The sequence below is a fragment of the Cervus canadensis genome, chromosome 11, assembly GCF_019320065.1.
Source record: "Cervus canadensis isolate Bull #8, Minnesota chromosome 11, ASM1932006v1, whole genome shotgun sequence".
Classification (NCBI taxonomy): Eukaryota; Metazoa; Chordata; class Mammalia; order Artiodactyla; family Cervidae; genus Cervus; species Cervus canadensis.
The window spans coordinates 76,190,580-76,216,567 of NC_057396.1; the positions used below are offsets into that span (position 1 = coordinate 76,190,580).

The following is a 25,988-nucleotide window of genomic DNA, read 5'->3' on the forward strand; positions in this document are numbered from 1 at the left end:
CTTTTGCGATGATCTTGGTAAAGAAAACACTGAACCATTCCTATAGGCTTTCAGAAGGTTTATTGCATAGTGTTTCAACATCTAACAATGATTTATGTACTTTTCATTTAGAGCTAGGATGATGAGCAGTATTCTTGTGTTGTTAATTTGGACATTAAAAATATAATAAGTTATAATACCAAGCTTTTAAGAAAATGAATGAGGTGAGAAGATGATATCTAGTCTCTCTAAAGATAACAGAATTTGTATTATGCTGTGGCTTCAGTATCTGTTTGGATATTCTTTGTAACATAAGAGTCTTCGTTTGTATTAGGTTTATTTTCAAAAAAGAAAAAAAAAAGAAACCTTTATACTGCTCAGAGATGCTGTTTGGCATCTTGGGAAAGATCCAAGACAGGTAAACTTTGAATTTGGGTAAGGGCCATAGAGGAGAGTCATTGTACTGTACTCAGCAGTTAACGTTTGATAGAAATTTCCCCGAATTAAAAACATGTGAATGACATTTTTTTAACTGCCAGTTTATTACACATTAGACTCTCTACTCTTCCTATCTAATTTGTAAAGTTCAAGTTACATTTATTTCTAGGTCCAGTCTGCTGCCATTTTAGAAATAGATTTTGACTTTAGTTTAACAAATGAGTAGTTTTAGGATTTTTTTTAGGTTCATTAAATTTTTATTATGAGAATTGTCAAATATATCCAAAGTAGAGATAATAATCCTCAGTATTTACCACCTAGATTTAACAGTTATCAAGATTTTACCATTCTTCCTACCTCTATGCTCCTTCCCTCTGATTCTTTTGGCAGAGGTATTTTAGAGGATATCTCAAATATTTCATTGCACAACTAGTTACTGCATTTGTGTAAAGTGAAGACATTTTTCTTCTATGACCATTTAATACAACAAAATTAGCAATAGTTTCTTTGTATCGATATTTTTTTACAGTTAAAAACAACTATTTTGAATGATATTCTAGCTGTGTGCTGTCAAATATGATAGCTACTTGTGGCTATTTAAGTTATATTAATCAAAACTGAAAATTCTGTCCTCAACTACATAGCTGTTTCAGTCACTCAGGAACCACATGGAGACTACCATGCTGGACAGTACAGATGTAGAATATTTTTTATCATTGCAGAAAGTTCTACTGGACAGTACTGCTCCAGATGTTTTCTGTATCATTCTGGAGATGAACCTGAAAAGGATAAATCTTTGTATTTTAAGAAAATGTGTGAGATTATTCATTTACCATTTGATTCTCTTTTCTTTCAGATGCATAGAAAAAGTACCAACTGAGAAAGGTAAGATGGGTCCTTCTTAGCACTCATAAACCTTACGTGACTACTTTATAATCTGATAGAAGATAGAATGAGCTTCAACCTGATCATTCAAATTGCTCCTGTTTAAAAGTGACTTATTTAGTAATGAATTGTTGGGATAGATAGGTAAGTAGTGGCAGGTTTGGGCAAGTGAAACATTTTAGTGTTATTTAAAAACCTAATAAGGGAAATCAGATTATTTGGTGTCACTTTACTGTCATTTTTAGTTACTTGGTTTCTCAGTAGAGAGGAATGACACACGGCACACAGAGCGCAGTGTAGACAGAAATCTTGGTGCTTGTGGAGAGTCATAAGCGCACTTTGAAGAATGCAGAAGGAAAAGCGTTCTAAGACTGCAGCCTGATGAATAATTAAATGGGCTCATTAGGTTATTTCAAATAGCAAGCCAGATGTATGTGTTAAAAAGTATTCTTATCTGGATTATGAAGGGAAGCTAATGTTCAGTTGTTTTCTTTTTTAAAAGACTGTTCTGGCTTTGCAGATTGGATTATTAAAATTGCTCATACCATGTTGAGTCAGTTGCTCATTTATTAAAATTTTTTTCCTAGTTATTGACTCTGTTCCTTGATACTGCATTCAAATACATCCTTCTTAAAATTAAAACAAAGATACATTTAAGCATATTTCATTTACTTTGTCTAATCTTGGTCCAGTTCTAAAGTATTAATTGGTTAATTTATTATGTATATATGTAATATGAATATATGTTATCCTCAGTGTGGACTTTTCTCTTTTAAAGAATGCTTTGCAATATGCATGTATAGGCCAAGTGTAAAACCTGAATTTATGCCATTTAGAAGAATGATAGTATGGTTAAGAACTGGTAACTTGATTACTCTGTGAGTAATTAGGTATCAGTGACCAGGTTGTTTTTTTTCCTCTGAATTTTAGAATCTGCTAATATTTCATTTCATAGTATACCAGGCAGAAGTATTTCGTACTAGGCAGGTTTTTGTGTAGAAAGCTTTGCATGACTGTTTTGTTTAGAAGTTTTGGGTTTTGTTGCTGTTGATACTTGGAAATTAGAATATGTCTGCCAAGAATGGAAGCTCGTGTGTTCCTTATTTAGAGATCATTTTGGAAATTTTAGGATGTGGGGGGAATGTTGTGACAGGTAACAAGTACCAGAGCAATTTCTATTAAGACAAAAACCACAACCTGCATCTATCAGAGCTAGGATTATCTCCTGTGTCTAAAGACTGTGTCTAAAGAAATTATTTTGGGTTGCCTTGCAGTGAACTCACAGAATGTGGTGGAAATTTAGAACTCTCTTGTAGATGACTTTTTAATTGATCTTTGGTGTTGATTTCTTAAATCAGAAGTTGGCATGTTATGTAAAGTTTTGCATTGAGGAGAGATTAAAACTGCATATGGGTAATTCAATCTCAGTCAGTACCACTTTAATCCACTAGTTAAATGCCCTGGATTTAGAGTTAGAGCTCAGAGTTTGAATTCAATTTCTGTCTTTTATTGCAAATAAACTCTGCACAACAACTATTAGAGTTGATGAACAAATTGAGCAAGGTAGTAGGATGCAAGAGTAACATACAGAAACCTGTTATACTAACAGATTTCTTTGTGTTAACATTGAAATATCAGGAAGAGAAAGTTAAAAAAAAAAAAAGCCCTCTTAAAATTGCCTCCAAAAGATAACATAAAATACCCAGGAAAAAACCTGACTGAGGAGGTAAAAGACTTAAATCTGGAAAACTGTAAAACATTGATAAAGGAAATTGAAAGTGATTCAAAGAAATAAATACGGAACCACAAAAGATTCAGAATTACCAGACCAATTCTGAGAGAAAAGAACAAAGCTGGAAGCATAACCCTCCCATACTTTAGACTATACTACAAAGCTACAGTCAAAACAGTGGTATTGGCACAAAAACAGACATGAATCAATAGAACAGAATAGAGAGCCCAGAAGTAAACACATACACCTGTGGTCAATTAATCTTCCAACAGAGAGGCAGGAATATACAGTGAGGAAAAGACAGTCTCTGCAGCAAGTGGGGTGGGAAAGCTGGATAGCTGCATGTATATCAGTGAAGTTAGAACACTTCCTCACAGCATACTTAAAAATAAGCTCAAATTGGCTTAAAATGTAAATATCAGGTAAGACACCATAAAACTCAGAGAAGGTAGGCAAAAAACATCCTCTTACGTAAATGATAGCAGTGTGGACTGGGAGAAAATATTTGCAAACACTGCAACTGACAAGGGTTTAATTTCCAAAATAATACAAACTGCTCATGCAGCTCAATATCAAAAAACAACACAATCAAAAAATGGGCAGAAGACCTAAACAGACGTTTATCTGAAAAAGACATACAGATGGCTAACGGGCACATGAAAAGATGTTCATCAGTGTTAACTATTTAGGAAATGGAAATAAAACTATAATGAGGTACTGCCTCATACTGGTCAGAATCACCCGTCATCTGAAAGTCTACAATAGTAAGTGCTGGGGAGGGTATGGAGGAAAGGGGGCCCTTCCACACCATTGGTGTGAGAGTGACTTAGTGCAGCCACTGTGGAGGGCAGTATGGATGTTTGTTAAAAAGCTAAAAATACAGCTGTCATGATCCAGCACTCGCTCTCCTGGGTGTATTATCAGAAAAAGATGGAAACGTTAATTCAGAAAGATACACATGCCCCAGTGTCACGCAGCACTGTTTACATTTGCCAAGAGATGAAAGCAACCTGAGTGTCCTCCACAGGTGAGTGGATGCAGAAGATGTATTGTGTGTGTATATATGTGTATTTTCCATTGTATGGGCGCACACACACACACTGAAGTATTAACTCAGCCACAAAAGCATATGAAATAATGACATTTGCAGCAACGTGACTAGATCTAGAATTATCATGTTAAGTAAAGTAAGTCAGACAAATATAAATAACACATAATCGCTTGTATGTGGAATCTGAAGAAAAAGATACAAATGAAACTTAAATTTATGGTTACTAAAAGGGAAAGGAGGGGGGAATAAGGAGTTTGGGATTAACAGATACACACTACTATATATAAAATAGATAACCAACAAAGACCTATTGTATAGCACAGGGAAGTATAGACAGTATCTAGTTATGATGGAAAAGACTCTGAGAACGTGTGGTGGTGGTACGTGTATAAAGTGAGCCCCTTTGCTGTACGCCTGAGACTAATGCACCATTGTAAATCAGCTGTGCGAAAATTTAAAAAAGAAAAACACCTGCATTATGGGCCAGTCAGTCTTGTAAGTCCCACTTTCATCCACTAGTTAAATGCTCTGCATCTGGTGTTAGAGCTCAGGGTTTGAGTTCAAGTTCTGCCTTTTATTGCCTGGTTAGTACTTGGATGGGATAATTTCTGCCTTTTATTGCAAATAATCTAGTAAACTGAATCTACTAAAGACTGAGGAAAAAGTAACTGTTGTTAAGCATATAAAATTTCAAAGAAATCCTCTCTTACTCCCATCTCAGTCTGTAAGTTTAGTTACTATGGTAGTTGTTCAACTCTGAAGTGCATATATAGGTATGTAAGTATATCTTATAGTTCTACAACTGGATCACTGAATATGGAAATAGAGATGATTTTCTAAAGATATCTCTTTGTTTCATTAGTATTAAAAAGATGTTTTCAGGATTATTTTTACTCTTAACGCCAAACAACTTGGAAATTAAGTGCTCTCCTTCAATTAAAGGTGAGAACTCTGGACATGTGTGAATAAATGATACTGCACACCAAAAAGGAACTGGCTATTGTTTTTAAATTATTAAATTGCAAAGTGCCATTGTCATTTTTCAAGCTGAAATAATAGTGAAGAAGCGCATTAGGTCCCTGTGGCTACTGTGTTTATTTAAGCCTGATGGATGTGTATAGAACACAGTAGAAAATTGCTTCGCAAATAGTTCATTCAGCAAGAGATTGTTGAGCATTCACTGTGTGTCCAGCACCATCATAGATACTAGGTTGTGTGGTAAATAAGTGTGGGGATGAAGACATTCTAACCGTGTAACACAGTGAAGGTAAAGGAATGATTTGCTTCAGTGTAGTTATTAATAATCCCAGTGTTGCTTTTTCTGCTAATTTTAATTTCACAGACTTTGTTTCTGGGTAGTATGCCATGTAGATACCAAAATACATAGTGGTTGCATGTAAGATAGCCCCTCCTTTTTTTTTCCCTTAATATCTCATGAAATTAGAGCTTAGAGGAAACAGTTTGGAATCCTGGTTGTTTAAAAATTTGATTGTATTAAAGTGTGGGCTTCATCCTTTATTTAATATAATTTTGCTGTTTTTAGTTACTCTTCCTGTTGTAGTGATGTTTAGAAAAGATTGTCTAGACAGAATCACCAAATGAGTTAATCAGATCTAGGGATTTATTTAGATTGTTTTCATCAGAGCATTTCTGTTTTCCTGTGATGGTATCTAAATTCTTAATTTTTACCATTTTAGTTTCTGCACAAAGGATGTACAAAAAAACATTGTCTTCACAATGATACTCTTGTAAAGTTGGCTTAAATACTAGTTTTGTTTTTGTTTTTTAAAAAAGCAAAGGACTTGCTTTCCCTGACTTCTTTAAATATGTTGAGATCAGCTAATATTAATATTTCAAGACGGACTTTACTAATTATTTATGGAAAACAAAGGAGAGCTAATTATAGAAACCCGCAGAGTGGTGTGGTCAGGTTTCTGAGACCCAGGCTCTGACTGTCGTGGTGCTTCTGTCTCAGGGCTGACAGCGCACTGGACAGTCACTGTATCTCTCCTGTCTCCTTCCTGGCCCTTTATCTTAAGGCGACAGGAACCTCAGGGTAAGAGAGATCTGCTCAACAGCTTGTTCCTTGTTAGGGATGCCCCATAGCCTTCAGACGGTTTTTCTACTTCAAGTATCCAGACCTCCCACGTGTCTTCCTTTCTGTTCTAGTTTCCTAGACGTACAGACGTACCTCTTTTATGATCAGTGTGGATTGTGACATGGGAGTACAAAGCCTTTATTATCAGTTCCTTTCGATTATGGGATGTTTTTATCAATCAGGTCAATGAGTCTTTCTGTCCCTTACATATGAAGAAGATAGGTTTATAATAATTTGCTTATTATGATTCAACATATCAGAACTATGTTGACACAGTTATAAGTTTATCTTGTTAAATATAATAACTATTTTATATTGAGACCCCTTTTCCTCCAGAACCAGTGAGAGTTGCAAGAGAACACGCTGGAGGCCTGAGGTCCTGAGTGGGCAAACCTACACTAGCAGATAAGAGTAGAAAGCCCCTGAGAGATTCTCGTCTCGACACGCAGACACAGTGTTATCCTTATGCGGAGATTATGGGTGGGCAAGATCCTCTGACACAGAGAAATTAGCTCTGAGTTAATGACCCCTGATCTTAAGTCCCAAGAAGGATCAAGCTCCTCTGAATTAAAACTAACTAGGTTGATCTAACTTAATACACCCAGGCAAATACTCCCTTTAGCTTTAGTACAGTTAATTCCCTACTGAGAATTACTGAGGTTTTGTCTTTTGCTTACATACTTACTTTAATGTGGCTTACTTGTTTGATCCTAGACTCCCAACTTATATCCTACCTTCTTATTGACTGATTCTGTTTGTAACTTTAAATCTTTGAGAATTTCTAAACCCATTTTCTTTACTGTGACTCTCTCTGTAAACTTTTCTGTCAGTTACATGTTGTATAACAAACCGTCCAAGAGCTTAGCGGGTTAAAATGCAATGCTTTGTTATTTCTCAGTTGGCCGTTCTCATCAGTGGTCTCAGTTCAGACATCTTCATGTCATGTGGTCTCAGGACAGTGGTCCAAAAGCTGCAAGGCCTCTTGAAGTCATCCCACAGAATACAGGATGAGCATACAAAATCAGTTGTATTTGTGTAAAAATATTGTTTACAATAGAACCAGAAGTATGAATTACTTAGGGATAAATGTGACAAAAGATGTGATGTATACACTGAAAAGTGTGAAACTCTGCTGAATGAAGTTATTAATAAAAACCTAAGGAAAGAGCAGTGTGCCTTGTTCATGAGTTTGAAGACTCACTGTAAAGATTTTATTTCTCCCCATAGTGATCTATAAGTGCAGTATAATCAAAATCAAAAGCCCAACAGATTTTTTTGTGACCAATTTTGACGTTGAAAACTTCTTGAAAAAGTATTGGGGACCCATAGGAGTTTGCAAACTACACTGTGAAAACCATCAGTTTACACTGAAATCCCAACATGTTTTTAACAGTGGGATTGATTCTCTAAGGAAAGAGGAAGAGATGAGTTACTTCACGGGCTTCCAGCCATGAAGTACTGCACATAGGTGTTCTGTGTTTATTTAACTATTACTTGATTGAAGGACATGTGGTATTTCTCAGGTTCTCCCCCCACCCCCCGGGGCTGGGGTAGATTACAGGTGATTTTCTTTTTTTTCTCTTTTTTTAAGAAATTATTAAGGTACACCATACATACACCACACATACACCGCACATACACCGTACATACACTGCACATAAACCTTACATAAACCACACATACACCGTACATACACCGCACATACACCATACATACACCGCACACACACCATACATACACTGCACATACACCGCACACACCGCACATACACTGTACATACGCCGTACATACACAGAAGTACACTTAACGGAAGTGTGCAGCATCGTGTATACCCACAGGCAAGTCCAGTCATGTGGACATTACCCAGCTCAAGAAACAGAACAGGATCAACCATCCCTAAATGTAACCACTGTTGTTACTCTGCACAGCACAAATTAGTGTTGCCAGTTTTTGAATTTTATGTAAGTGGAGTAATTCGTTATGTACTCTGTGTAGGGCCTCTTGCTCCCCATTATGTGACATTCCTCTGGGTTGCATGTATTACAGAGTGTTTATTTTCATTGCTAGTGTTCTGTTGTGAGAGTATACCACAGTGTATCCATCTTACTGCTAGTGGGCGTTTGGGTAGTTTGAGTTACTGGCCTTTATGACTCAATGCTGCAATGCCTATTTTATTAACGCAGTTTTATTGAGGCACAGTTTACATATTGATAGTTTAAAATACACACATTTTTAAGTGTATAATTCTGTCTGTGTAGATATGTCTCTTCTGACATGTTGTATACAGACTTGTACTTAAAATATGTGAGGTTTTCCGTTTTGAGTCTGGCTTCTTTCACTTAGCACAAAATTTTTTAGGTTACTCCATGTTGTAGCATGTGTAAATATTTTCATTCCTTTGTGTGAAAATACTCCATTTGATCTGAACAGATTGTTCATCACTTGATCTACTTTTTAAATAGCTACTGTGAATAATGATGCTATGAATGTTCGCTGCAGTTTTAGATTAAGAATTCACTTTCTTGAAATAATTCTTCTTGTGGTCTTTTAGGTCAATATCTTACATAAATGACCCGCTCTTTTGGCACTTGAACCTGAGACTTGGTGGAAACTAACTCTCAAATCTGAATTAAGCTCTTGGACTGGCACTTTCCCATTTCTTTTTTATATGATTAGGTGTGGTATAGTGGAATGAATATAGACTTTGGACTTAGATATACCTGGGTTCCAATCTTAGCCCCACCATTTAATATGTGAGCTTGTGAAAGTCAGTTATTTGTTTTCCTCAACTATTAAAAAAAAATATTATTTGGCAAGATTTTGAGGACTAAGTTTAGAAAAATGGAGAAAATATTAGGCACCTAACAAGTATTTAAAGTTTGTTAGTTTTCCTCCAAAAATTGTAAATATTTAATTAGAGATAAGAAGACTTTCGCTCTAGCTCCAGCCTGTTTGCCAGCCATTCCCTGTTCACCATATCAGTGTTAACTCTGTAATCTTGGATAAGTTGTTTAATTTCTGTCAGCCTGTTAGAAAAGTGAGGAGCCAGTCTGAAGGAGGACCAGATCATATTAGGATAAAACTTAAAACTTCAAGAGTTTTATTCCTGATGAAATGGCTGTCACCTTTTGGATTTGATGTTAGATTGTTTTAAAAGGATTGTCGGCTGCTCTCAGATTGAGAAAATTCACTTTATGTTTCATCTTTTGGTACCTGGAAGAATTGGGAGAAGCATGCCTGCCAGTGCTACCAGTATCTTTCTGTCTCAGTTCGTAGCTTCACCCACTCCTGGTTTGTCCGTTCTTCTCATCCCACCGTGTGGTGTTCACTGCACCGGCAGTGGCTGCCTGGTGTCTGACTGGTGGAACAGAGTTAGCCAGCATGAAACAGAGACCTGAGTGCCGTTCAGGACGTTGGCAGTGTTGTGCTCCCGTCACCTCCATCTGCAGAGGCCCTGTGCCCATTACAGGGGGTCCTTTCCCACCCAGCCTCTAGCAAACGCTGACTCAGTTACTTTTGTAGAGGAGTGTAGTTCGTGTAGTTTAACAGCACTGTGTTTATCTCAGGTATACAGCAAGTGACTGAGTTACACATACACAGGTGTCCTCCTCATTCCCGGTTGGGTTGTTACAGAGCACCGACCAGAGTTCCTGTACTGTGCAGTAGGCCCTTGTTAGCTAGTTATTTTAAATATAACAGTGTGTATCTGTCAATCCCAAAGGTCCTTGACTCCTCCTTAGGAGTAATAGTGCATTTTGTTTTTCCATTCGGTGTTTGATAGATGTCTTCGTTGTTTGCACATTTGTGGATTGTCCTGTTGCAGACATCCATGTACAAGTATTTGAATACCTGTTTTCAACTTTGAGGGTATATATGTAGGAGTGGAGTTGACAGGTACTTTGGCTACCTGATGTGAAAACTGACTCGTTAGAAAAGACCCTGGTGCTGGGAAAGACTGTGAGGGCAAGAGGAGAAGGGAGCGACAGAGGATGAGATGGTTGGATGGCATCACTGACTCAATCAGTGATCATGAATTTGAGCAATCTTAGGGAGATAATGAAGGACGGGGAAGCCTGGCGTGCTGCAGTTCTTGGGGGTCGCAAAAAGTTGGACATGACTTAGCGACTGAACAACAACCAGTGGTAATTCTATGTTTATTTTTTTTGAGGAACTGTGAAATATTTTCCACAGTGGCTGCGTCATTTTACGCTCCCACCAGCAGTATACAAAGAGTTCCAGTTTCTCCACATTCTGATACTTGTTATTTCCCATTTTAAAAATTCCTATGATTGTAGGCACTGTAGTGTGTGTGAAGTAGTAGTCTCATTGTGGTTTTGATTTACATTTCACTGACTTACAGTGAGCATCTTTTTGTGTCATTTTTGAGCGTTTCTTTTTGGATAAATATCTGTTCGAGCCCTTTGCCCATTTTTTAGTTGGATGGTTTGTCTTTTGTTGAGGTTTTTTATATTTTGGATATTAGACTCCTATAAGATATGTGACTTGCAAATATTTTTTTCCATTCTATGGACTTTCTTCACTTCTAAGAGTTATTTAGTGCTCGCTCTTCACATTTAGGTCTCTGATCCATTTTGAGTTAATCCTTGTGTATGGTATAAGGTAAGGGTCCGGCTTCATTCGCTGTGTGTGTATCCGTTTGTAGAAGAAGCTGTTCTTTCCCCACAAACGGTCTTGGCAACCTTGTCAGAGTATTTGACCATAGGTGTTTGGGCTCTGGGGGCTTGCCCAGTGGTTCGGTGGTAAAGTATCCCCCGAAGTGCGGGAGCCACATCAGATGCAGGTTCCATCCCTGGGCTAGGAAGATCCCCTGGAGGAAATAAAGCATCCCACTCGGGTGTTCTTGCTGGGACAGTCCCGTGGACAGAGGAGCCTCGCGGGCAACGGTCCACGTGGTCACGGTCAGACACGACAGCACGCACACAGAGAGGTTTATGTCTGGACCGTCGGCAGAGCTGGTTGTGTGGGTGTCCCCCCTTTTGCCAGTCCCTCGCTGTAGTACGGATTGATCACTACAGCTTTGTCGTAAGTTTTGAGATTGGACAGAGTACTCCAAATTCACTTTTGAGATTGTTTTGGTTAAACTAGGCTGCTTGCATTTTCATATGAATTTTAGGATCACATTGTCAATTTCTACAAAAAAGAAGCTGAAATTTTTGACAGGGATTCTATTTAATCTGTAGATCTTTGTGGGGAGGATTGTCATTTTAGCAGTATTTAAGTATGTTTTTTCTCTTGATTGAGTTGTAAGTGGAATGGAATCATTTTCTTAATTCTCCTTTTTGGATTGCTCTTTCCTGGTATAATTTAAACAATAAATTTTTGCCTGTTGATCTTGTATTCTGCAACTCTGCTAAATTTTTGTTACCTTTAATAGTTTTTCTTTTTTTTTGCAGATTCTTTAGAAATAAGGTCACTTCATTTGCAGATAGATTGAGCTTTACTGTCTCCTGTTTGTGTGCCTTTTTTCTCTCTTACCTAACTCTGGCTAGAACTTCTAGTACAGTGTTAAATAGAAGAGAAGGAAAAGGGCATCGCTACTTTGTTTCTGATTGTAGGGAAGGAGTTTTTGCCAGTAAGTATCTTAGCTCTGGGGCTTTGATGTCCTTTACCAGGCCAAGGACGTCCTATTGTGTGTTCTTACCTTGAAAGGTTGTTGGTGTTGTCAGATGCTTTTAAACTACGTCAGTTGGGGTTGTTTGGTGTGTGTGAAGCCACCCCCTGGTCCTGGGCTCGCCTGGTCAGAGTTCACACGTGCTGCACAGTCTGCATGTGCTCCTGGATTTGGTTTGCAGGGACACGGGTCTGTCCTTTTCTTGCGGTATCTTTGTCTAGCTTTGATATCATAGTTATGCTGTCCTTATGGAATGAGTTGGGAAGTTGGGAGGTTCCTTTTAGGCTTTTTTCTTTTTCATTGGGAGGTTTCTGATTACCAACTCAGTGTCTTCACTTGTTATTAAGTGTGTGCAGATTTTTGGAAGTTCGAGCCTCCTTTTCTCCCCTCAGTCTAGCTAGAGGCTTGTCAATTTTATTGATCTTTTCAAAGAACTAACTTGATTTCATCTTCTCTCTGTTGTGCTACTGTTTTCTTATTTATCTCCACTTTTTATTCCTGTTTTGGGTTTGGTTTGCTTCCCCCGCCCCTTGTTTCTTTAAGGTGTAAAGTTCAGTTCAGTTGCTCAGTCGTGTCCAACTCTTTGCGACCCCACGGACTGCAGCATGCCAGGCCTCCCTGTCCATCACCAACTCCCAGAGTTTACCCAAACTCATGTCCATTGTGTCTGTAATGCCATCCACCCATCTCATCCTCTGTCTTCTCCTTCTCCTCCTGCCCTCAATCTTTCCCAGCATCAGGGTCTTTTCACATGAGTCAGCTTTTCTCATCAGGTGGCCAAAGTATTGGAGTTTCAGCTTCAGCATCGGTCCTTCCAGTGAACACCCAGGACTGATCTCCTTCAGGATGGACTGGTTGGATCTTCTTGCAGTCCAAGGGACTCTCAAGAGTCTTCTCCAACACCACAGTTCAAAAGCATCAATTCTTCTGCGCTCAGCTTTCTTTATAGTCCAGTTCTTACATCCATACATGACTACTGGAAAAACCATAGCTTTGACTAGACAGACCTTTGTTGGCAAAGTAACATCTTTCCTTTTTAATATGTTGTCTAGGTTGGTCATTACTTTGCTTCCGAGGAGTAAGCATCTTTTCATTTCATGGCTGCAATCACCATCTACAGTGATTTTGGAGCCCAAAAAAATTTAAGTGAGCCACTCTTTCCCCATTTATTTGCCATGAAGTGATGGGACCAGATGCCATGATCTTGGTTTTCTGAATGTTGAGCTTTAAGCCAACTTTTTCATTCTCTTCTTTCACTTTCATCAAGAGGCTCTATAGTAGTTCTTCACTGCCATGACAGTGGTATCATCTGCCTGTCTGAGGTTATTGACATTTCTCCCGGCAGTCTTGATTCCAGCTTGTGCTTTATCCAGCCCAGCATTTCACATGATGTACCCTGCATATAAGTTAAATAAGCAGGGTGACGATATCCAGCCTTGACGTACTCCTTTTCCCATTTGGAACCAGTCTGTTGTTCCATGTCCAGTTCTAACTTGCTTCCTGACCTGGTGTAAAGTTAGGTTATTGATTAGACATATGTTTTTTATTTGTTTGTCTTTTAATTTAGCCATTTATGTCACTCTGACTACTGCTTTTGCTGCAGTCCATGATTTATGATATGTTGTGGAATTTGTTGGGAGGCGGGTGTTGTTTACCTCTATGGGCGGCATGTCAGATCTTAGTTCCCAGACAAGGGTTTGAACCCATGCCTCCGGCAATGGAAGTTTGGGGTTGTAACCACTGACCACCAGGGAATTCACTCAATCTTTTTATATATCTTGAGTGGCCTAATATGTGGTCTTTTCTGGATAATCTTCTGTGTGTACTTGAGAAAATTGTATGTTCTATTGTTTTTGTATCTGTTAGTTCCCCCCCGCCCCGCTGTTTTCATTATTTTAAATACTGTTGTGCAGGTCCTCTATTTCCTATTTGAATTTCTGAGTAGTCATTTTACCCATTACTGAAAGTAAGATATTGAAGTTTCTTATTTTAGTAATATATGTTTTCCCCTTCAAATCTGTCATTTTTACTTCATGTGTTAGGTATGTGTAGATTTATAATTCTTACATTGTTTTGATTGACTTTTATTAGTATACAGTGTCTAACCTTGTGTTCTTAAAGCAGTTTTTGACTTGAAGTCTATTTTGTCTGATACTTGCAGAGCCATTTTCTGTTGATTGGATTGTTTCCTCCCAAAAGATGTTGAGAACCTGTGAATGTAAGATTGTTTGGAAGTAGGATCATAAAGCTTCTTGTTTGCATGAATTTGTGTCTTTTTTTAGACTTGGGGGTGTTTTGTCCTTTATTTCTCCAAGCATTCTTTCTGCTACAGTTACAAAAAACTATCCAAACTCATCATGTGGATCAGTCTAACTCAATGAAACTATGAGCCATGCCATGTAGGGCCACCTAAGACGGACGGGTCATGGTGGAGAGTTCTGACAAAACATGGTCCGCTGGTGAAGGGAATGGCAAATCGCTTCAGCATTCTTACCTTGAGAACCCCATGAACAGTATGAAAAGGGAAAAAAAATATGACACTGAAAAATGGACTGCCCTGGTTGGTAGGTGCCCAATATGTTACTGGAGAAGACTAGAGAAATAACTCCAGAAAGAATGAAGAGATGGAGCCAAAGGGAAAACAATGCCTAGTTGTAGATTTGACTGGTGATGGAAGTCAAGTCTGATGCTGTAAAGAATGGTTTTGCATAGGAACCTGGAATGTGAGGTCCATGAATCAAGGTAAATTGGAAGTGGTCAACAGGAGATGGCAAGAGTGAGCATCGACATTTCAGGAATCAGTGCACTTAAATGGACTGAAACGGGCGAATTTAACTTAGATGACCATTATATCTACTACTGTGGGCAAGAATACCTTTGAAGAACTAGAGTAGCCATCATAGACAACGAAAGAGTCTGAAATGCAGTATTTGGTTGCAATCTCAAAAACAACAATGATCTCTGTTCGTTTCCATGGCAAACCATTCAATGTCACAGTAATCCAAGTCTATGGTCTGACCAGTAATGCAGAAGAAGCTGAGGTTGAATGGGTCTGTGATGACCTACAAGACCTTCTAGAACGAACACCCAAAAAGATGTCCTTTTCGTTATAGGGGACTGGAATGCAAAAGTAGGAAGTCAAGAGATCCTGGAGTAACAGGCAAGTTTGGCAATGGACTATAAAATGAAGCAGGGCAAAGACTGAAAGTTTTGCCAAGAAAATGCCCTGGTCATAGCAAGCACCCTCTTGCAACAACACAAGAGAAGACTCTACACATGGACATCGCCAGATGGTCAACACTGAAATCAGATTGATTATATTCTTTGCAGCTAAAGATGGAGAAGCTCTATACAGTCAGCAAAAACAAGAGCGGGAGCTGACTGTGGCTCAGATCTTGAACTCCTTGTTGCCAAATTCAGACTTAAAGAAAGTAGGGAAAACCACTAGACCATTCAGGTATGACCTAAATCAAATCCTTTACAGTTATACAGTGGAAGTGAGAAATAAGATTCAAGGGATTAGATCTGATAGACAGAGTGCCTAAAGAACTGTGGATGGAGGTTTGTGAAATTACAAGAGGTGGTGATCAAGACCATCCCCAAGAAAAAGAAATCCAAAAAAGGCTGTCTGAGGAGACCTTACAAATAGCTGAGGAAAAAAAGAGAAACAAAAGGCAAAGGAGAAAAGGAAAGATATACCCATCTGAATGCAGAGTTCCAAAGAATACCAAGGAGAGATAAGAAAGCCTTCCTAAGTGACCAATGCAAAGAATAGAGGGAAACAATAGAATGGGAAACACTAGAGATCTCTTCAATAAAATTGGAGTTACCAAGGGAACATTTCATGCAAAGCTGGGCTCAATAAAGTACAAAAACGGTATGGACCTAAAGAAGCAGAAGATATTAAGAAGAGGTGGCAAGAATACACAGAAAAATGATACAAAAAAGATCTTAATGACCCAGACAACCATGATGGTGTGATTACTCACCTAGAGCCAGGCATCCTGGAATGCAAAATCAAGCAGGCATCACTGTGAACAAAGCTAGTGGAGGTGATGGTATTCCAGCTGAGTTATTTAAAATCCTAGAAGATGACGCTGTTAAAGTGTTGCACTCAATATGCCAGCAAAGTTGGAAAACTCACCAGTGGCCACAGGACGGGAAGAGGTCAGTTTCCTTTCCAGTGCAATGCCAAAGAATGTTCAAACTACTGCACAATTGCACTCATCTCACACATAAGCAAAGTAATGCTCAAAATTCTCCGAGCGAGGCTTCAGCAGTATGTGAACCGAGAACTTCCAGATGCTCAAGCTGGATTTAGAAAAGGCAGAGGAAACAGATCAGATTGCATACGTTGGATCATAGAAAAAGCAAGAGACTTCCAGAAAAACATCTGTTTTATTGACTAGGCCAAAGCCTCTGACTGTGTGGGCCACAACAAACTGTGGAAAATTCTTTTTTTTTTTAGTTCTACCACTTTATTGCTACCAACCCATCTTCCTCCACCCTCGTGCACACATGCCCAGTCATGTAACCCCACGGACGGCAGCCTGCCAGGCTCCTCTGTCCATGGACTTTTCCAGGCAAGAATACTGGAGTGGGTTGCCATTTCCTTCTCCAAACTGTGGAAAGAGATGGGAATACCAGACCACCTGACCTACTTCCTGAGAAATCTGTATGCAAGTCAAGAAACAACAGTTAGAACTGGACATGGAACAATGGACTGGTTCCAAATAGGGAAAGGAGTACTTCAGGGCTGTATATTGTCACCCTGCTTATTTAACTTCTCTGCAGAGTACATCATGAGAAACGCTGGGCTGGATGAAGCACAAGCTGGAGTCAAGATTGTAGGAAATCAAGATCATCAGGAAATATCAGTAAACTCAGATATGCAGATGACACTGCGCTTAAGGCAGAAAGGGAAGAGGAACTGAAGAGTCTCTTGGTGAAAGTGAAAGGAGAGTGAAAAGGCTGGCTTAAAACTTAGTGTTTAAAAATCTAAGACCATGGCATCTGGTCCCAGCAGTTCATGGTTAATAGATGGGGAAGCAATGGAAACAGTGTCAGACTTTATTTTTTGGGGCTCCAAAATCACTGCAGATGGTGAATGCAGCCGTGAGATTAAAAGACACTTGCTCCTTGGAAGAAAATCTGTGACAAACCTAGACAGCATATTAAAAAGCAGAAACATTACTTTGTCAGCAAAGGTTCATTTAGTCAAAGCTATGGTTTTTCCAGTAAAAGCTATGGTTTTTCCAGTAGGCATGTAGGATGTGATCGTTGGACCATAAAGAAAGCTGAGTGCTGAAGAATTGATGCTTTGGAACTGTGATGTTGGAGAAGACTCTTGAGAGCCCCTTGGACTGCAAGGAGATCAAACCAGTCAATCCTGGGAAATCAGTGCTGAATATTCATTGGAAGGACTGATGTTGGAGCTGAAGCTGCAGTACTTTGGCCACCTGATGCGAAGAACTAACTCATCGGAAAAGACCCTGATGCTGGGAAAGATTGAAGGCAGGAGGAGAAGAGGACGACAGAGGATGAGACGGTTGGATGGCATCACTGATTCCATGGATGTGTTTGAGTAAACTCCGGTGATGGACAGGGAGGCCTGGCGTGCTGTGGTCCATTGGGTCACAAGTAGTAGGACATGACGAGCGACTGAACTGAACAGGCTCTTTCCGCTCTGGTCTGTGCTCTCCTTTGGGCCTTTGCATGGTGATGTGTTTTATGGTCCCCACTGAGCTCTTAGTCTCTGTTGCTTTTTCTTCATCTCTTTGTTCATCAGAGTGAATGCTCACAGTTGACCTATCTGAGTTTGCTGATATGTCTCCTTTCTAAAGCCTGCTGTTGAATGAAATCTTCTAATGAACTTTTCATTTCAGATATTACACTTTTTTAGCTCCAGAATTTGATTCCTTTTATATAATTGCTATCTTTTTTTGAGATTTCCTTTAGCTGTTTGCGCATATTTTGAAAAATCATGTTCTTTGTCCTATGTGGTCTGTCTTAAAGCTGTTTCCTTAAGCCTGTGCTCAGCTCATGGTCTGACAGAGATTTCCTCACATGGCTTGTGTGACTTGTTTCTTACTTGGGGCTTTGCTTGGCTGCTGTAGACCTGTGACTGTATCACAGAGTTCTTACAGAGCTGATTCTGGCAGGTGGTGTGTCTGCATTCCTGATGGGGACACTTTTGCTATTGTCACTCTCTGACCATGTTTTTTTAAAAAAACTATATAGAGTTTTAGGTGATGTGTGGGTTACTCAATAAAACAGGCTGCTGTGCTTTATTTGTAAGGATAAGCAGTTCTCATCAAATTGCCAGCGTTTGTCCCGTGGATAATATCACCGATATGAGAAGATGTGGGCACATTCTTTAATCATGAAGTAGAGAAGAGCTTTATTGAGTATAGGAGGTTATGGAATAGGTTTCAAGTCCACATTAGTGTAGCTAGGTTGAATAAAAGAAATAATTTTCCCTTTATTATTTAATGTTGCAGTACTTTATAAAGGGTGTTGAGTTTCTCCCTTTGAAGAAGTTTTCTTAAAAGCAATGGTCACCTAGAGGTAAAAGTCCTTGATTACTAGCCCAAGACAGGATTTTTAATTTGAGATCTACTTAGATAATTTTGTGATCTTGAACAAGTTGAAGTTCCCACTGCTATTCATCTCTGCGTTTCAAATGAATTTTATTTCATTACTTTGATGTGGTCTCATTAAAACTTTCAAACCAGTGTAGTTAAAACCAGAACAACTCCCAGTCATCACCTTGTTCTGCAGTAAAGGAAGCTAATTTCTCCTATCTTTTTAAATAAACACTTTCCCCTAAATATGGAAAGTTACGTCGTTTCCATTTTTAAAGTATTTTAAACATGGGCCATAGTGAACCTCTGTGTGCCAGTTTCTTTCAGAGGGTAGATACTTTGAAGTGGGGCCAGTATTTATGTTTCTTATAATCTGTACAGAAGTGTTGTGATATATATAGATTGATATGTAGATAGGTAGACTTACACTATGTGTATACACACATATATAACATTTTATGGATGTGGGTTTTATAAGTGTGATCTTAGTTTTGTAGGATAAATTCCTAGTAGCTGAATTTAAGGTGAAAAAGACTATGCCAAAGCCTTTGACCGTGTGGATCATAATAAACTGGAAAATTCTGAAAGAGATGGGAATACCAGACCACCTGACCTGCCTCTTGAGAAACCTGTATACAGGTCAGGAAGCAATGGTTAGAACTGGACATGGAACAACAGATTGGTTCCAAATAGGAAAAGGAGTATGTCAAGGCTGTATATTGTCACCCTGCTTATTTAACTTATATGCAGAGTACATCATGAGAAACGCTGGGCTGGAGGAAGCACAAGCTGGAATCAAGATTGCCGGGAGAAATATCAGTAACCTCAGATATGGAGATGACACCACTCTTATGGCAGAAAGTGAAGAACAACTAAAGAGCCTCTTGATCAAAGTGAAAGAAGAGAGTGAAAAAGTTGGCTTAAAGCTCAACATTCAGAAGACTAAGATAATGGCATCCAGTCCCATTACTTCATGGCAAATAGATGGGGAAACAGTGGCTGACTTTTTCTGGGCTCCAAAATCACTGTAGATGGTGATTGCAGCCATGAAATGAAAAGACTCCTTAGAAGCAAAGTAATGACCAACTTAGCATATTAAAAAGCAGAGAGATTACTTTGTCAACAAAGGTCCGTCTAGTCAAGGCTGTGGTTTATCCAGTAGTCATGTATGGATGTGAGAGTTGGACTATAAAGAAAGTTGAGCGGCAAAGAACTGATGCTTTTAAACCGTGGTGTTGGAGAAGACTCTTGAGAGTCCCGTGGACCGCAAGGAGATCCAACCAGTCCATCCTAAAGATTAGTGCTGCGTGTTCATTGAAGGGACTGATGTTGAAGCTGAAACTCCAATACTTTGGCCACCTGATGTGAAGAGCTGACTCATGTGAAAAGACCCTGATGCTGGGAAAGATTGAGGGCAGGAGGAGAAGGGGCCAACAGAGGATGAGATGGTTGGATGACATCACCGACACAATGGACATGGATTTGGCTGGACTCCGGCAGTTGGTGATGGACAGGGAGGCCTGGCATGCTGCAGTCCATGGGGTTGCAAAGAGTCAGAGACAACTGAGCGACTGAACTGAATATGTACTTAAAATTTTGATAGATATTGCCAAATTGTCCATTATAGAAAGGTTTTACTGATGCACACACTGTTAATCTCTGTCCAGAGTTCCTGTTTTCCCACAACCTTGCCAGTACAGTGTGTTGGCAGACATTTGGATTGTTGCCACTATTCTAAGGGAACACTACTATGGCACTGTCGGTTTCATTGGAGTCTCTCTTGTTATGAGTGGATTGAGCTTTGTTATTGTTTTTGTTTGTTCACACATTATGTTCACACGTTTGAAAACCGTTTTTATTGAGTTGCTGTCTTTCTGTTAGGCTGTTAGACTTTGTTTATAGCGGAATCTGGCATGCCAAAAACTTTTTTGGTTTATACAGTTGGATGTATTAGTTTTAAGACCTGAAATCCTGTGCTGTTCTTAGAAAGGACTTTTCCAGTCTGAGATTATTGAAAGGATCTTCCATGGTCAAATAGACTCACTTTTAATATACTAAGTAAAATTGAGTAGATGTGTTTTAGTCCCAGAGCAGTGGACTTGCTCTCACTCGCAGCCTTGCCCAGTTGTTAAATTGTCCAGAGCGTATGTTTCTTTCTGGCTCATGCCTCTGTAGGAATGGTCATCTTTTGGGGACCACTCTCTTCTGTCTTAGATCTAACAGAGAATAAAAGGTTAGATCTTAGGTATATTTCTCTTAGCATTTCATTTTTTAGTATATATGTAAACTATAAATATAAAATTGCTGCTTTCCAACCTTCAAAGCTGTTTCTTTAGACTTACTACAGTAAGGATAAGTTTTTATCAGATTTTCCCCTCATCTTGCTTCTATTATATCAGTAAAATTCTGTCCCCGGGTGGTAGGGGTGGATATTATCTGGAGAGATACACAGAGATGATTATTGGTCAACTGTAAACTCTAAAAGAATGGTTTGTGTTTTCCTCTAGATCCCAAGGAAGAGAAAGAGGAGGAAGAGTCTGCCCTCGCTCAGGAAGCTCCTGCCGCAGCAGCTCGGCCGAGTCGGGGCTGGCGCGGCAGCAGCCGCACGTCCGTCTCTCGGCATCGCGAAGCAGAGAACACCCGCAGCTCTCGGTCCAAGACTGGTTCACTGCAGCTCATCTGCAAGTCAGAGCCAAATACAGACCAGCTCGATTATGGTACAGTGCCAGTAGAGTCTGATCATTTAACCACCAGTTGCCTATTGATTTTTGTGTAATGTTGAACATTTACCAGAACAGCCTGACTTTTAGGGTCACATGTGGTGTTACAGGAAGGATCCTTTTTGATAGTTTATGGAGAATTCTCCATTTGTGTAATGACCCTAAACTGTATTTTGGTTTGAGTCTCTTGGCTGCAGAGAGAAAATATCTCTACCTTCATACCAAAAGTTCTGTTTCATACCTTTTCTAGATGCTACAGAAGAGCATCAGTCTCCAGGTGGCATTAGGTAAGAAACCTTGCAATATTTCATAGTTTAAACCCTTGGGGATGTAAAGGGGATGAAGACCAGTCAGTCAGATCACATGACTCAGAGGTTTTCTACTTGAAATACTTGAGTCAGTTGTTTTTTAACTCTTAGTGTCACTGAGCCATCTTTGCCTTGCCTTTATTTAATGAAATTAGAGCATGGCTAGGATTTTTGTGTGTTTAGTTCCAGTTGTTATTCTTTGGGGGAAAGCAGCTAGGTTGCAGTCCAGTTAGATTATTAGAGAATGAAGATCCTAGATAATGCTGTGAACCTTTGGCTGCGTCTAGGTAAATTGCTGAATAAAATCAGTCAGATATGATTTATAACAGCTGGGATTTCTAATCTCTGTTGGCTTCTTTCCAGCAGTGATGAGGAAGAGGAGGAGGAAGAAGAGATGTTGATCAGTGAAGAAGAAATACCGTTCAAAGATGATCCAAGAGATGAGACCTACAAACCCCACTTAGAAAGGCATGTCTCGGGTTTGTTGGTGAAAACTAAGTTAGGAAAACATTTTGGCATGCTTTTATTTCACCTTGTTGCCAAACTAATGGATATGGACTTAATTTTTAAAGGAGTAATTTTGCACTTGTTTTACAAACCTAGCATTATCCTATTGCTCCCTGCTACAGCACGCTCTTCTATTTATAGAACTTTGTGTTGCTCATAATCCAAATTATTATGACATCTGCCTGTTTTAAGATGTCATGAGTTGCCTGAATACTTAGAATTTTTTTACTTTTGTTTTTCTTTACATCTATAGTGAGATTTGATTCTAAGGCTTTGTTAGCTTGGGGCTGGGGTTCATCTCATTGGCTTTTAATATGTGTATGGTTACTGTCCATATGACGAATAGTGGCTGGAAACGACATTTCATATACTGAGGAGCATAATTTTATAATAAATCAGTGATAATTCCAGGCTTTACCCTTCTGTCACAGGTGTTCTTGAAAAGGTCCTTTGCTGGATACCAATGTTGAAATGTGTTTGTATTTTCAGGGAAACCCCAAAGCCACGGAGAAAATCAGGGAAGGTGAAAGAAGAGAAAGAGAAGAAAGAAATAAAAGTGGAAGTCGAGGTGGAGGTGAAAGAAGAAGAGAATGAAATTAGGGACGACGAGGAGCCTCCTAGGAAGTGAGTAGGCAGTTACTACCGGAAATGGAAGCTTAACAGATTTTCAAGTCACTAGTGGAGAAAAGGGTAGGAGTGTGAGGAGAGATGTTGACAGGTATATATTGTTGTCTCCAGCAGCTGACAGTTTGATTGGAAAGACTTCTCTCAAAAGCTTGAAAAGTTTCATTCACAGCAGTCCTTAAAGATGTTCCATTGAGTATGGTAGGACAGTGGCTGTAGGGACACAGAGAGGAGAGTAAAGATAGCAAAAAAAAATATGGCAAATAAGGCACATGATGTAATGACTTTGATCAGGTAAAAGCTCATGCCTAGCAGTTAGTTCCTGTTGCGGAGAGAGCTTTTTTTAAGTGTGTAGGCTTTTGTCTCTGTTACAAGGAGAATGTATCCTTTATAGTCTTAGGGCTTTTAGATAATAGACTAATTTCTTCTACTTTTTCAGTTAACTTGTGGTGCGGTCTTATTTATAAGTAAAGTTGCTTCAGAGTGAAATCTGTGGTTTTGCCGGATTTGTCTTTGGCTTTATGTATTCTGGGTTACCCGTCGTTTCTGCCACCAGCTTTTTGGTCTTGAGTGTACGTCCTCAGTTAATCTTTACCGTATAAGCTTCAGTCTGGACTGTGTGGACAGTAACTTTGTTCTTTAATTACAGGAGAGGAAGAAGGCGAAAAGATGACAAAAGCCCACGATTACCCAAAAGGAGGTGAGTAATTTATAGCCCTGCAGGGTTGTGCTTGCTTTCTGGTGGTGGGCCCTTCACTTATACCTTAAGCCCTTATGATTATCCTGCGGGAATGACGAGTTAAGAGTTTCACAAGAGGAGCTCCATTGGTGTCCTTGATGCAGAGCTACTATGTTTTAATTTCCATTGCAGGATCTTAAAATTTCTAAAAAATTTAACACTTCTTTGCCTTTGGGGGATTACTGGTTTATTTTGTGCTCTTTTAAAAAAACTAAACATTTGGCAGTTTCTGGTTATTTCTAACAAATTCTGTGCAAGCCATAAACTAGTAAAAAAGATTTTAATTCTTCATACTATAGAATAGCTCTTCCCTGTGGTGCAGTTGGAGTTAAAGGCCAGTGTGCATACTGCCTCCCTGCTGTTGCTGACTTTTCTCTTCCGTGTTGTTACTAGGAAGAAGCCCCCCATCCAGTACGTCCGCTGTGAGATGGAAGGCTGCGGGACCGTCCTTGCTCACCCACGCTACCTGCAGGTTGGTGGGGCTGTTCCGGAGGAGGCGGGCTCGCGGGCGCGTCCCGTCACTAGTTCTCGTGCTCACTGAAACTTTCTAGTTTGTGACCTGGTGTAGGATCCATTGTTACATATGTAATGTCAACGACAGTCATTTATTAAACATCAAATTACTTCAGTTGGGCTCTTGTTGTTTTAAGTGATTAAGAACCTGAACGTAAATGTTTCCTTGGAATCTTGGGATATTCCAGTGTTTCTCATGGTGTGAATGCATCTGATATAATAGATGATTGTGTGATAACACACCAAGTCACAGTTAAAAAGGTTTTGTTTTTAGCGATTATTAAATAATAAGGTTAACAACTAAAACCTATGATTTCTTGATTACTATTTTGAATAAATTTTTAGTCTGAGGTTTTTAAGTGAGTAGATTTTTTTTTTTTTTAATTGAGAAAGGATACAGCTTGTTTTTAGGTCTGGCAGAAGACATGAAATATTAATTACTAAAGCTTAAGAAGTGTTTGATCTTTAGCAGCAAGTATAACATGCGACTCAGGCCTTCCGCCCTGATTCTGGTTCTGTTATAATAATGATGGCTATGATTCTTTGGTCATGTACCATTTGCTTCACTAAGCGCTGTATAATACACGATCTCTATCCCCACAACAGTCTGACACAGTTGGCGTCATCTCCGTGTTACAGGTGAGAACTGAAGCTCGCAGTGTTGAAGTGTGTCTCCCAGGATCACACTGCTCGCGAGCGACAGGGCCAGGAGGTTAAGCAGTTATGACGGTGCTCCCTGTTGACATACAGGGGGTTTGGTTTCCTTCAGTACTTTGACTTTGCAGAGGAATGAGCTTAGCTTTCTGGAAGCCGTCATTTTTATGTCTTCACTTTGTTTTATTGCTTTAGCACCACATTAAATACCAGCATTTGCTGAAGAAGAAATATGTCTGTCCCCATCCGTCCTGTGGACGACTCTTCAGGCTCCAGAAGCAACTTCTTCGACATGCCAAACATCATACAGGTACTTTCTTAAAATGTTTATCAAGTAGCTAAATGCACTGTTAAGTGTGTAATTTGGTAACTGTTCTTTTCTAAACTATCCATCCATTATACCAAGTTTGTTTATAGTACTCTTTGTTTTATAGCCAAGAAACCAGAGGCTGAGCAACATTAGGTAACTTGGCAGTGGTTATTCAGCTAGTTTTCAGCATAAAACAATAATAATTTTGGGGGTGATTTCTAATTCTGCTTGAATTAGATGGATACTTGTAGTAACTACCTGGACGAGATGAGGAGTGTGTAGAGGAAGCCTTGATGGTAAGGAGGCTTGCTCACAGTTTATATTGCCTGCTAAAAGTCTCCCGAGACTTCCGCTGCTGTTGGAGTCACAGAGGCGAGCTGGCGAGCCCGCATGTAACCTGTGGGGCTTCCCAGGTGGCTCAGCACGGGAGGCGCAGGAGGCACGGGCTCAATATCTGGGTCAGGGGGATCCGCTGGAGCAGGCACTGGCAGCCCATTGCAGTGTTCTTGCTTGGAAAATCTCACAGACAGAGGATCCTGGCAGACTACAGCCTGTGGGGTCATGAGGAGACTGTGCACGCACATGACCTCTACCGTAGGAGCTGTTGACTGGAAAAGAGAGATTGAATGCCTTTGTGGTACCTGTTATCAAGTGAGTTCAGACAGCGTTCATTTTCAGCCGCTTGACAGTTTGGTGCAGTGCAGCTCATGGGGACGGGTTGGGCTGGGCAGGGTCAGTGAGGACACCAGTGACGCTGCACCGTTACCCGGCGGAACGCCGTGATGGTCACGTGCCGAGTCCTGCTCAGAGCCGGGCGCCTCGCAGCCTCAGCCCTGGGCTTCAGCCTGAGCTCTGCTCACTCCAAGGCTGCAGTCTGCATTCCGCTGGGTCTCTTCAGTGAGCGTGCCGTTTGCACTGTTTCTCTACAGGAGCTGCCATTTCTCTGCTGCTTCTCCCTATTACACTGCCTCATTCTCTAGAATATAGTTTCTGACAACCAGTTTAGACTACTTTAGGTAGATTTTATAAGCCAACTATGACAAACAGTGCTTTAGAAATTAAGTCCATTCCAAATACTTGTATTTAGTTAATAGAATTTTATGATGTCAGTGTTAGAGAGTTTTACTTTTCCAAATAAGTGTGAATTGACGTCCTTTGAAAATATAATTTCTGTAAGTATGTGAAACGCTCCACATGTGTCCGTCATGCTCCCA

The 25,988-nt window shown here is 39.7% G+C and overlaps 1 protein-coding gene across 2 annotated transcripts in view; it reads left to right on the top strand.

Moving 5' to 3' along the window:
* ZFP91 (ZFP91 zinc finger protein, atypical E3 ubiquitin ligase) overlaps positions 1 to 25,988 on the top strand; it is a 35,735-nt gene that overhangs the window by 4,573 nt on the left and 5,174 nt on the right. Inside the window, exons 2-9 of one of the 2 annotated variants that reach the window (XM_043481213.1) lie at positions 1,274 to 1,302; positions 20,907 to 21,116; positions 21,370 to 21,406; positions 21,791 to 21,895; positions 22,424 to 22,558; positions 23,208 to 23,258; positions 23,691 to 23,769; positions 24,660 to 24,774. In XM_043481213.1, the coding sequence (XP_043337148.1) occupies positions 1,274 to 1,302; positions 20,907 to 21,116; positions 21,370 to 21,406; positions 21,791 to 21,895; positions 22,424 to 22,558; positions 23,208 to 23,258; positions 23,691 to 23,769; positions 24,660 to 24,774 (761 nt within the window). The remainder of the gene's footprint in view (positions 1 to 1,273; positions 1,303 to 20,906; positions 21,117 to 21,369; positions 21,407 to 21,790; positions 21,896 to 22,423; positions 22,559 to 23,207; positions 23,259 to 23,690; positions 23,770 to 24,659; positions 24,775 to 25,988) is intronic. The other variant, XM_043481214.1, reaches the window with a different exon arrangement.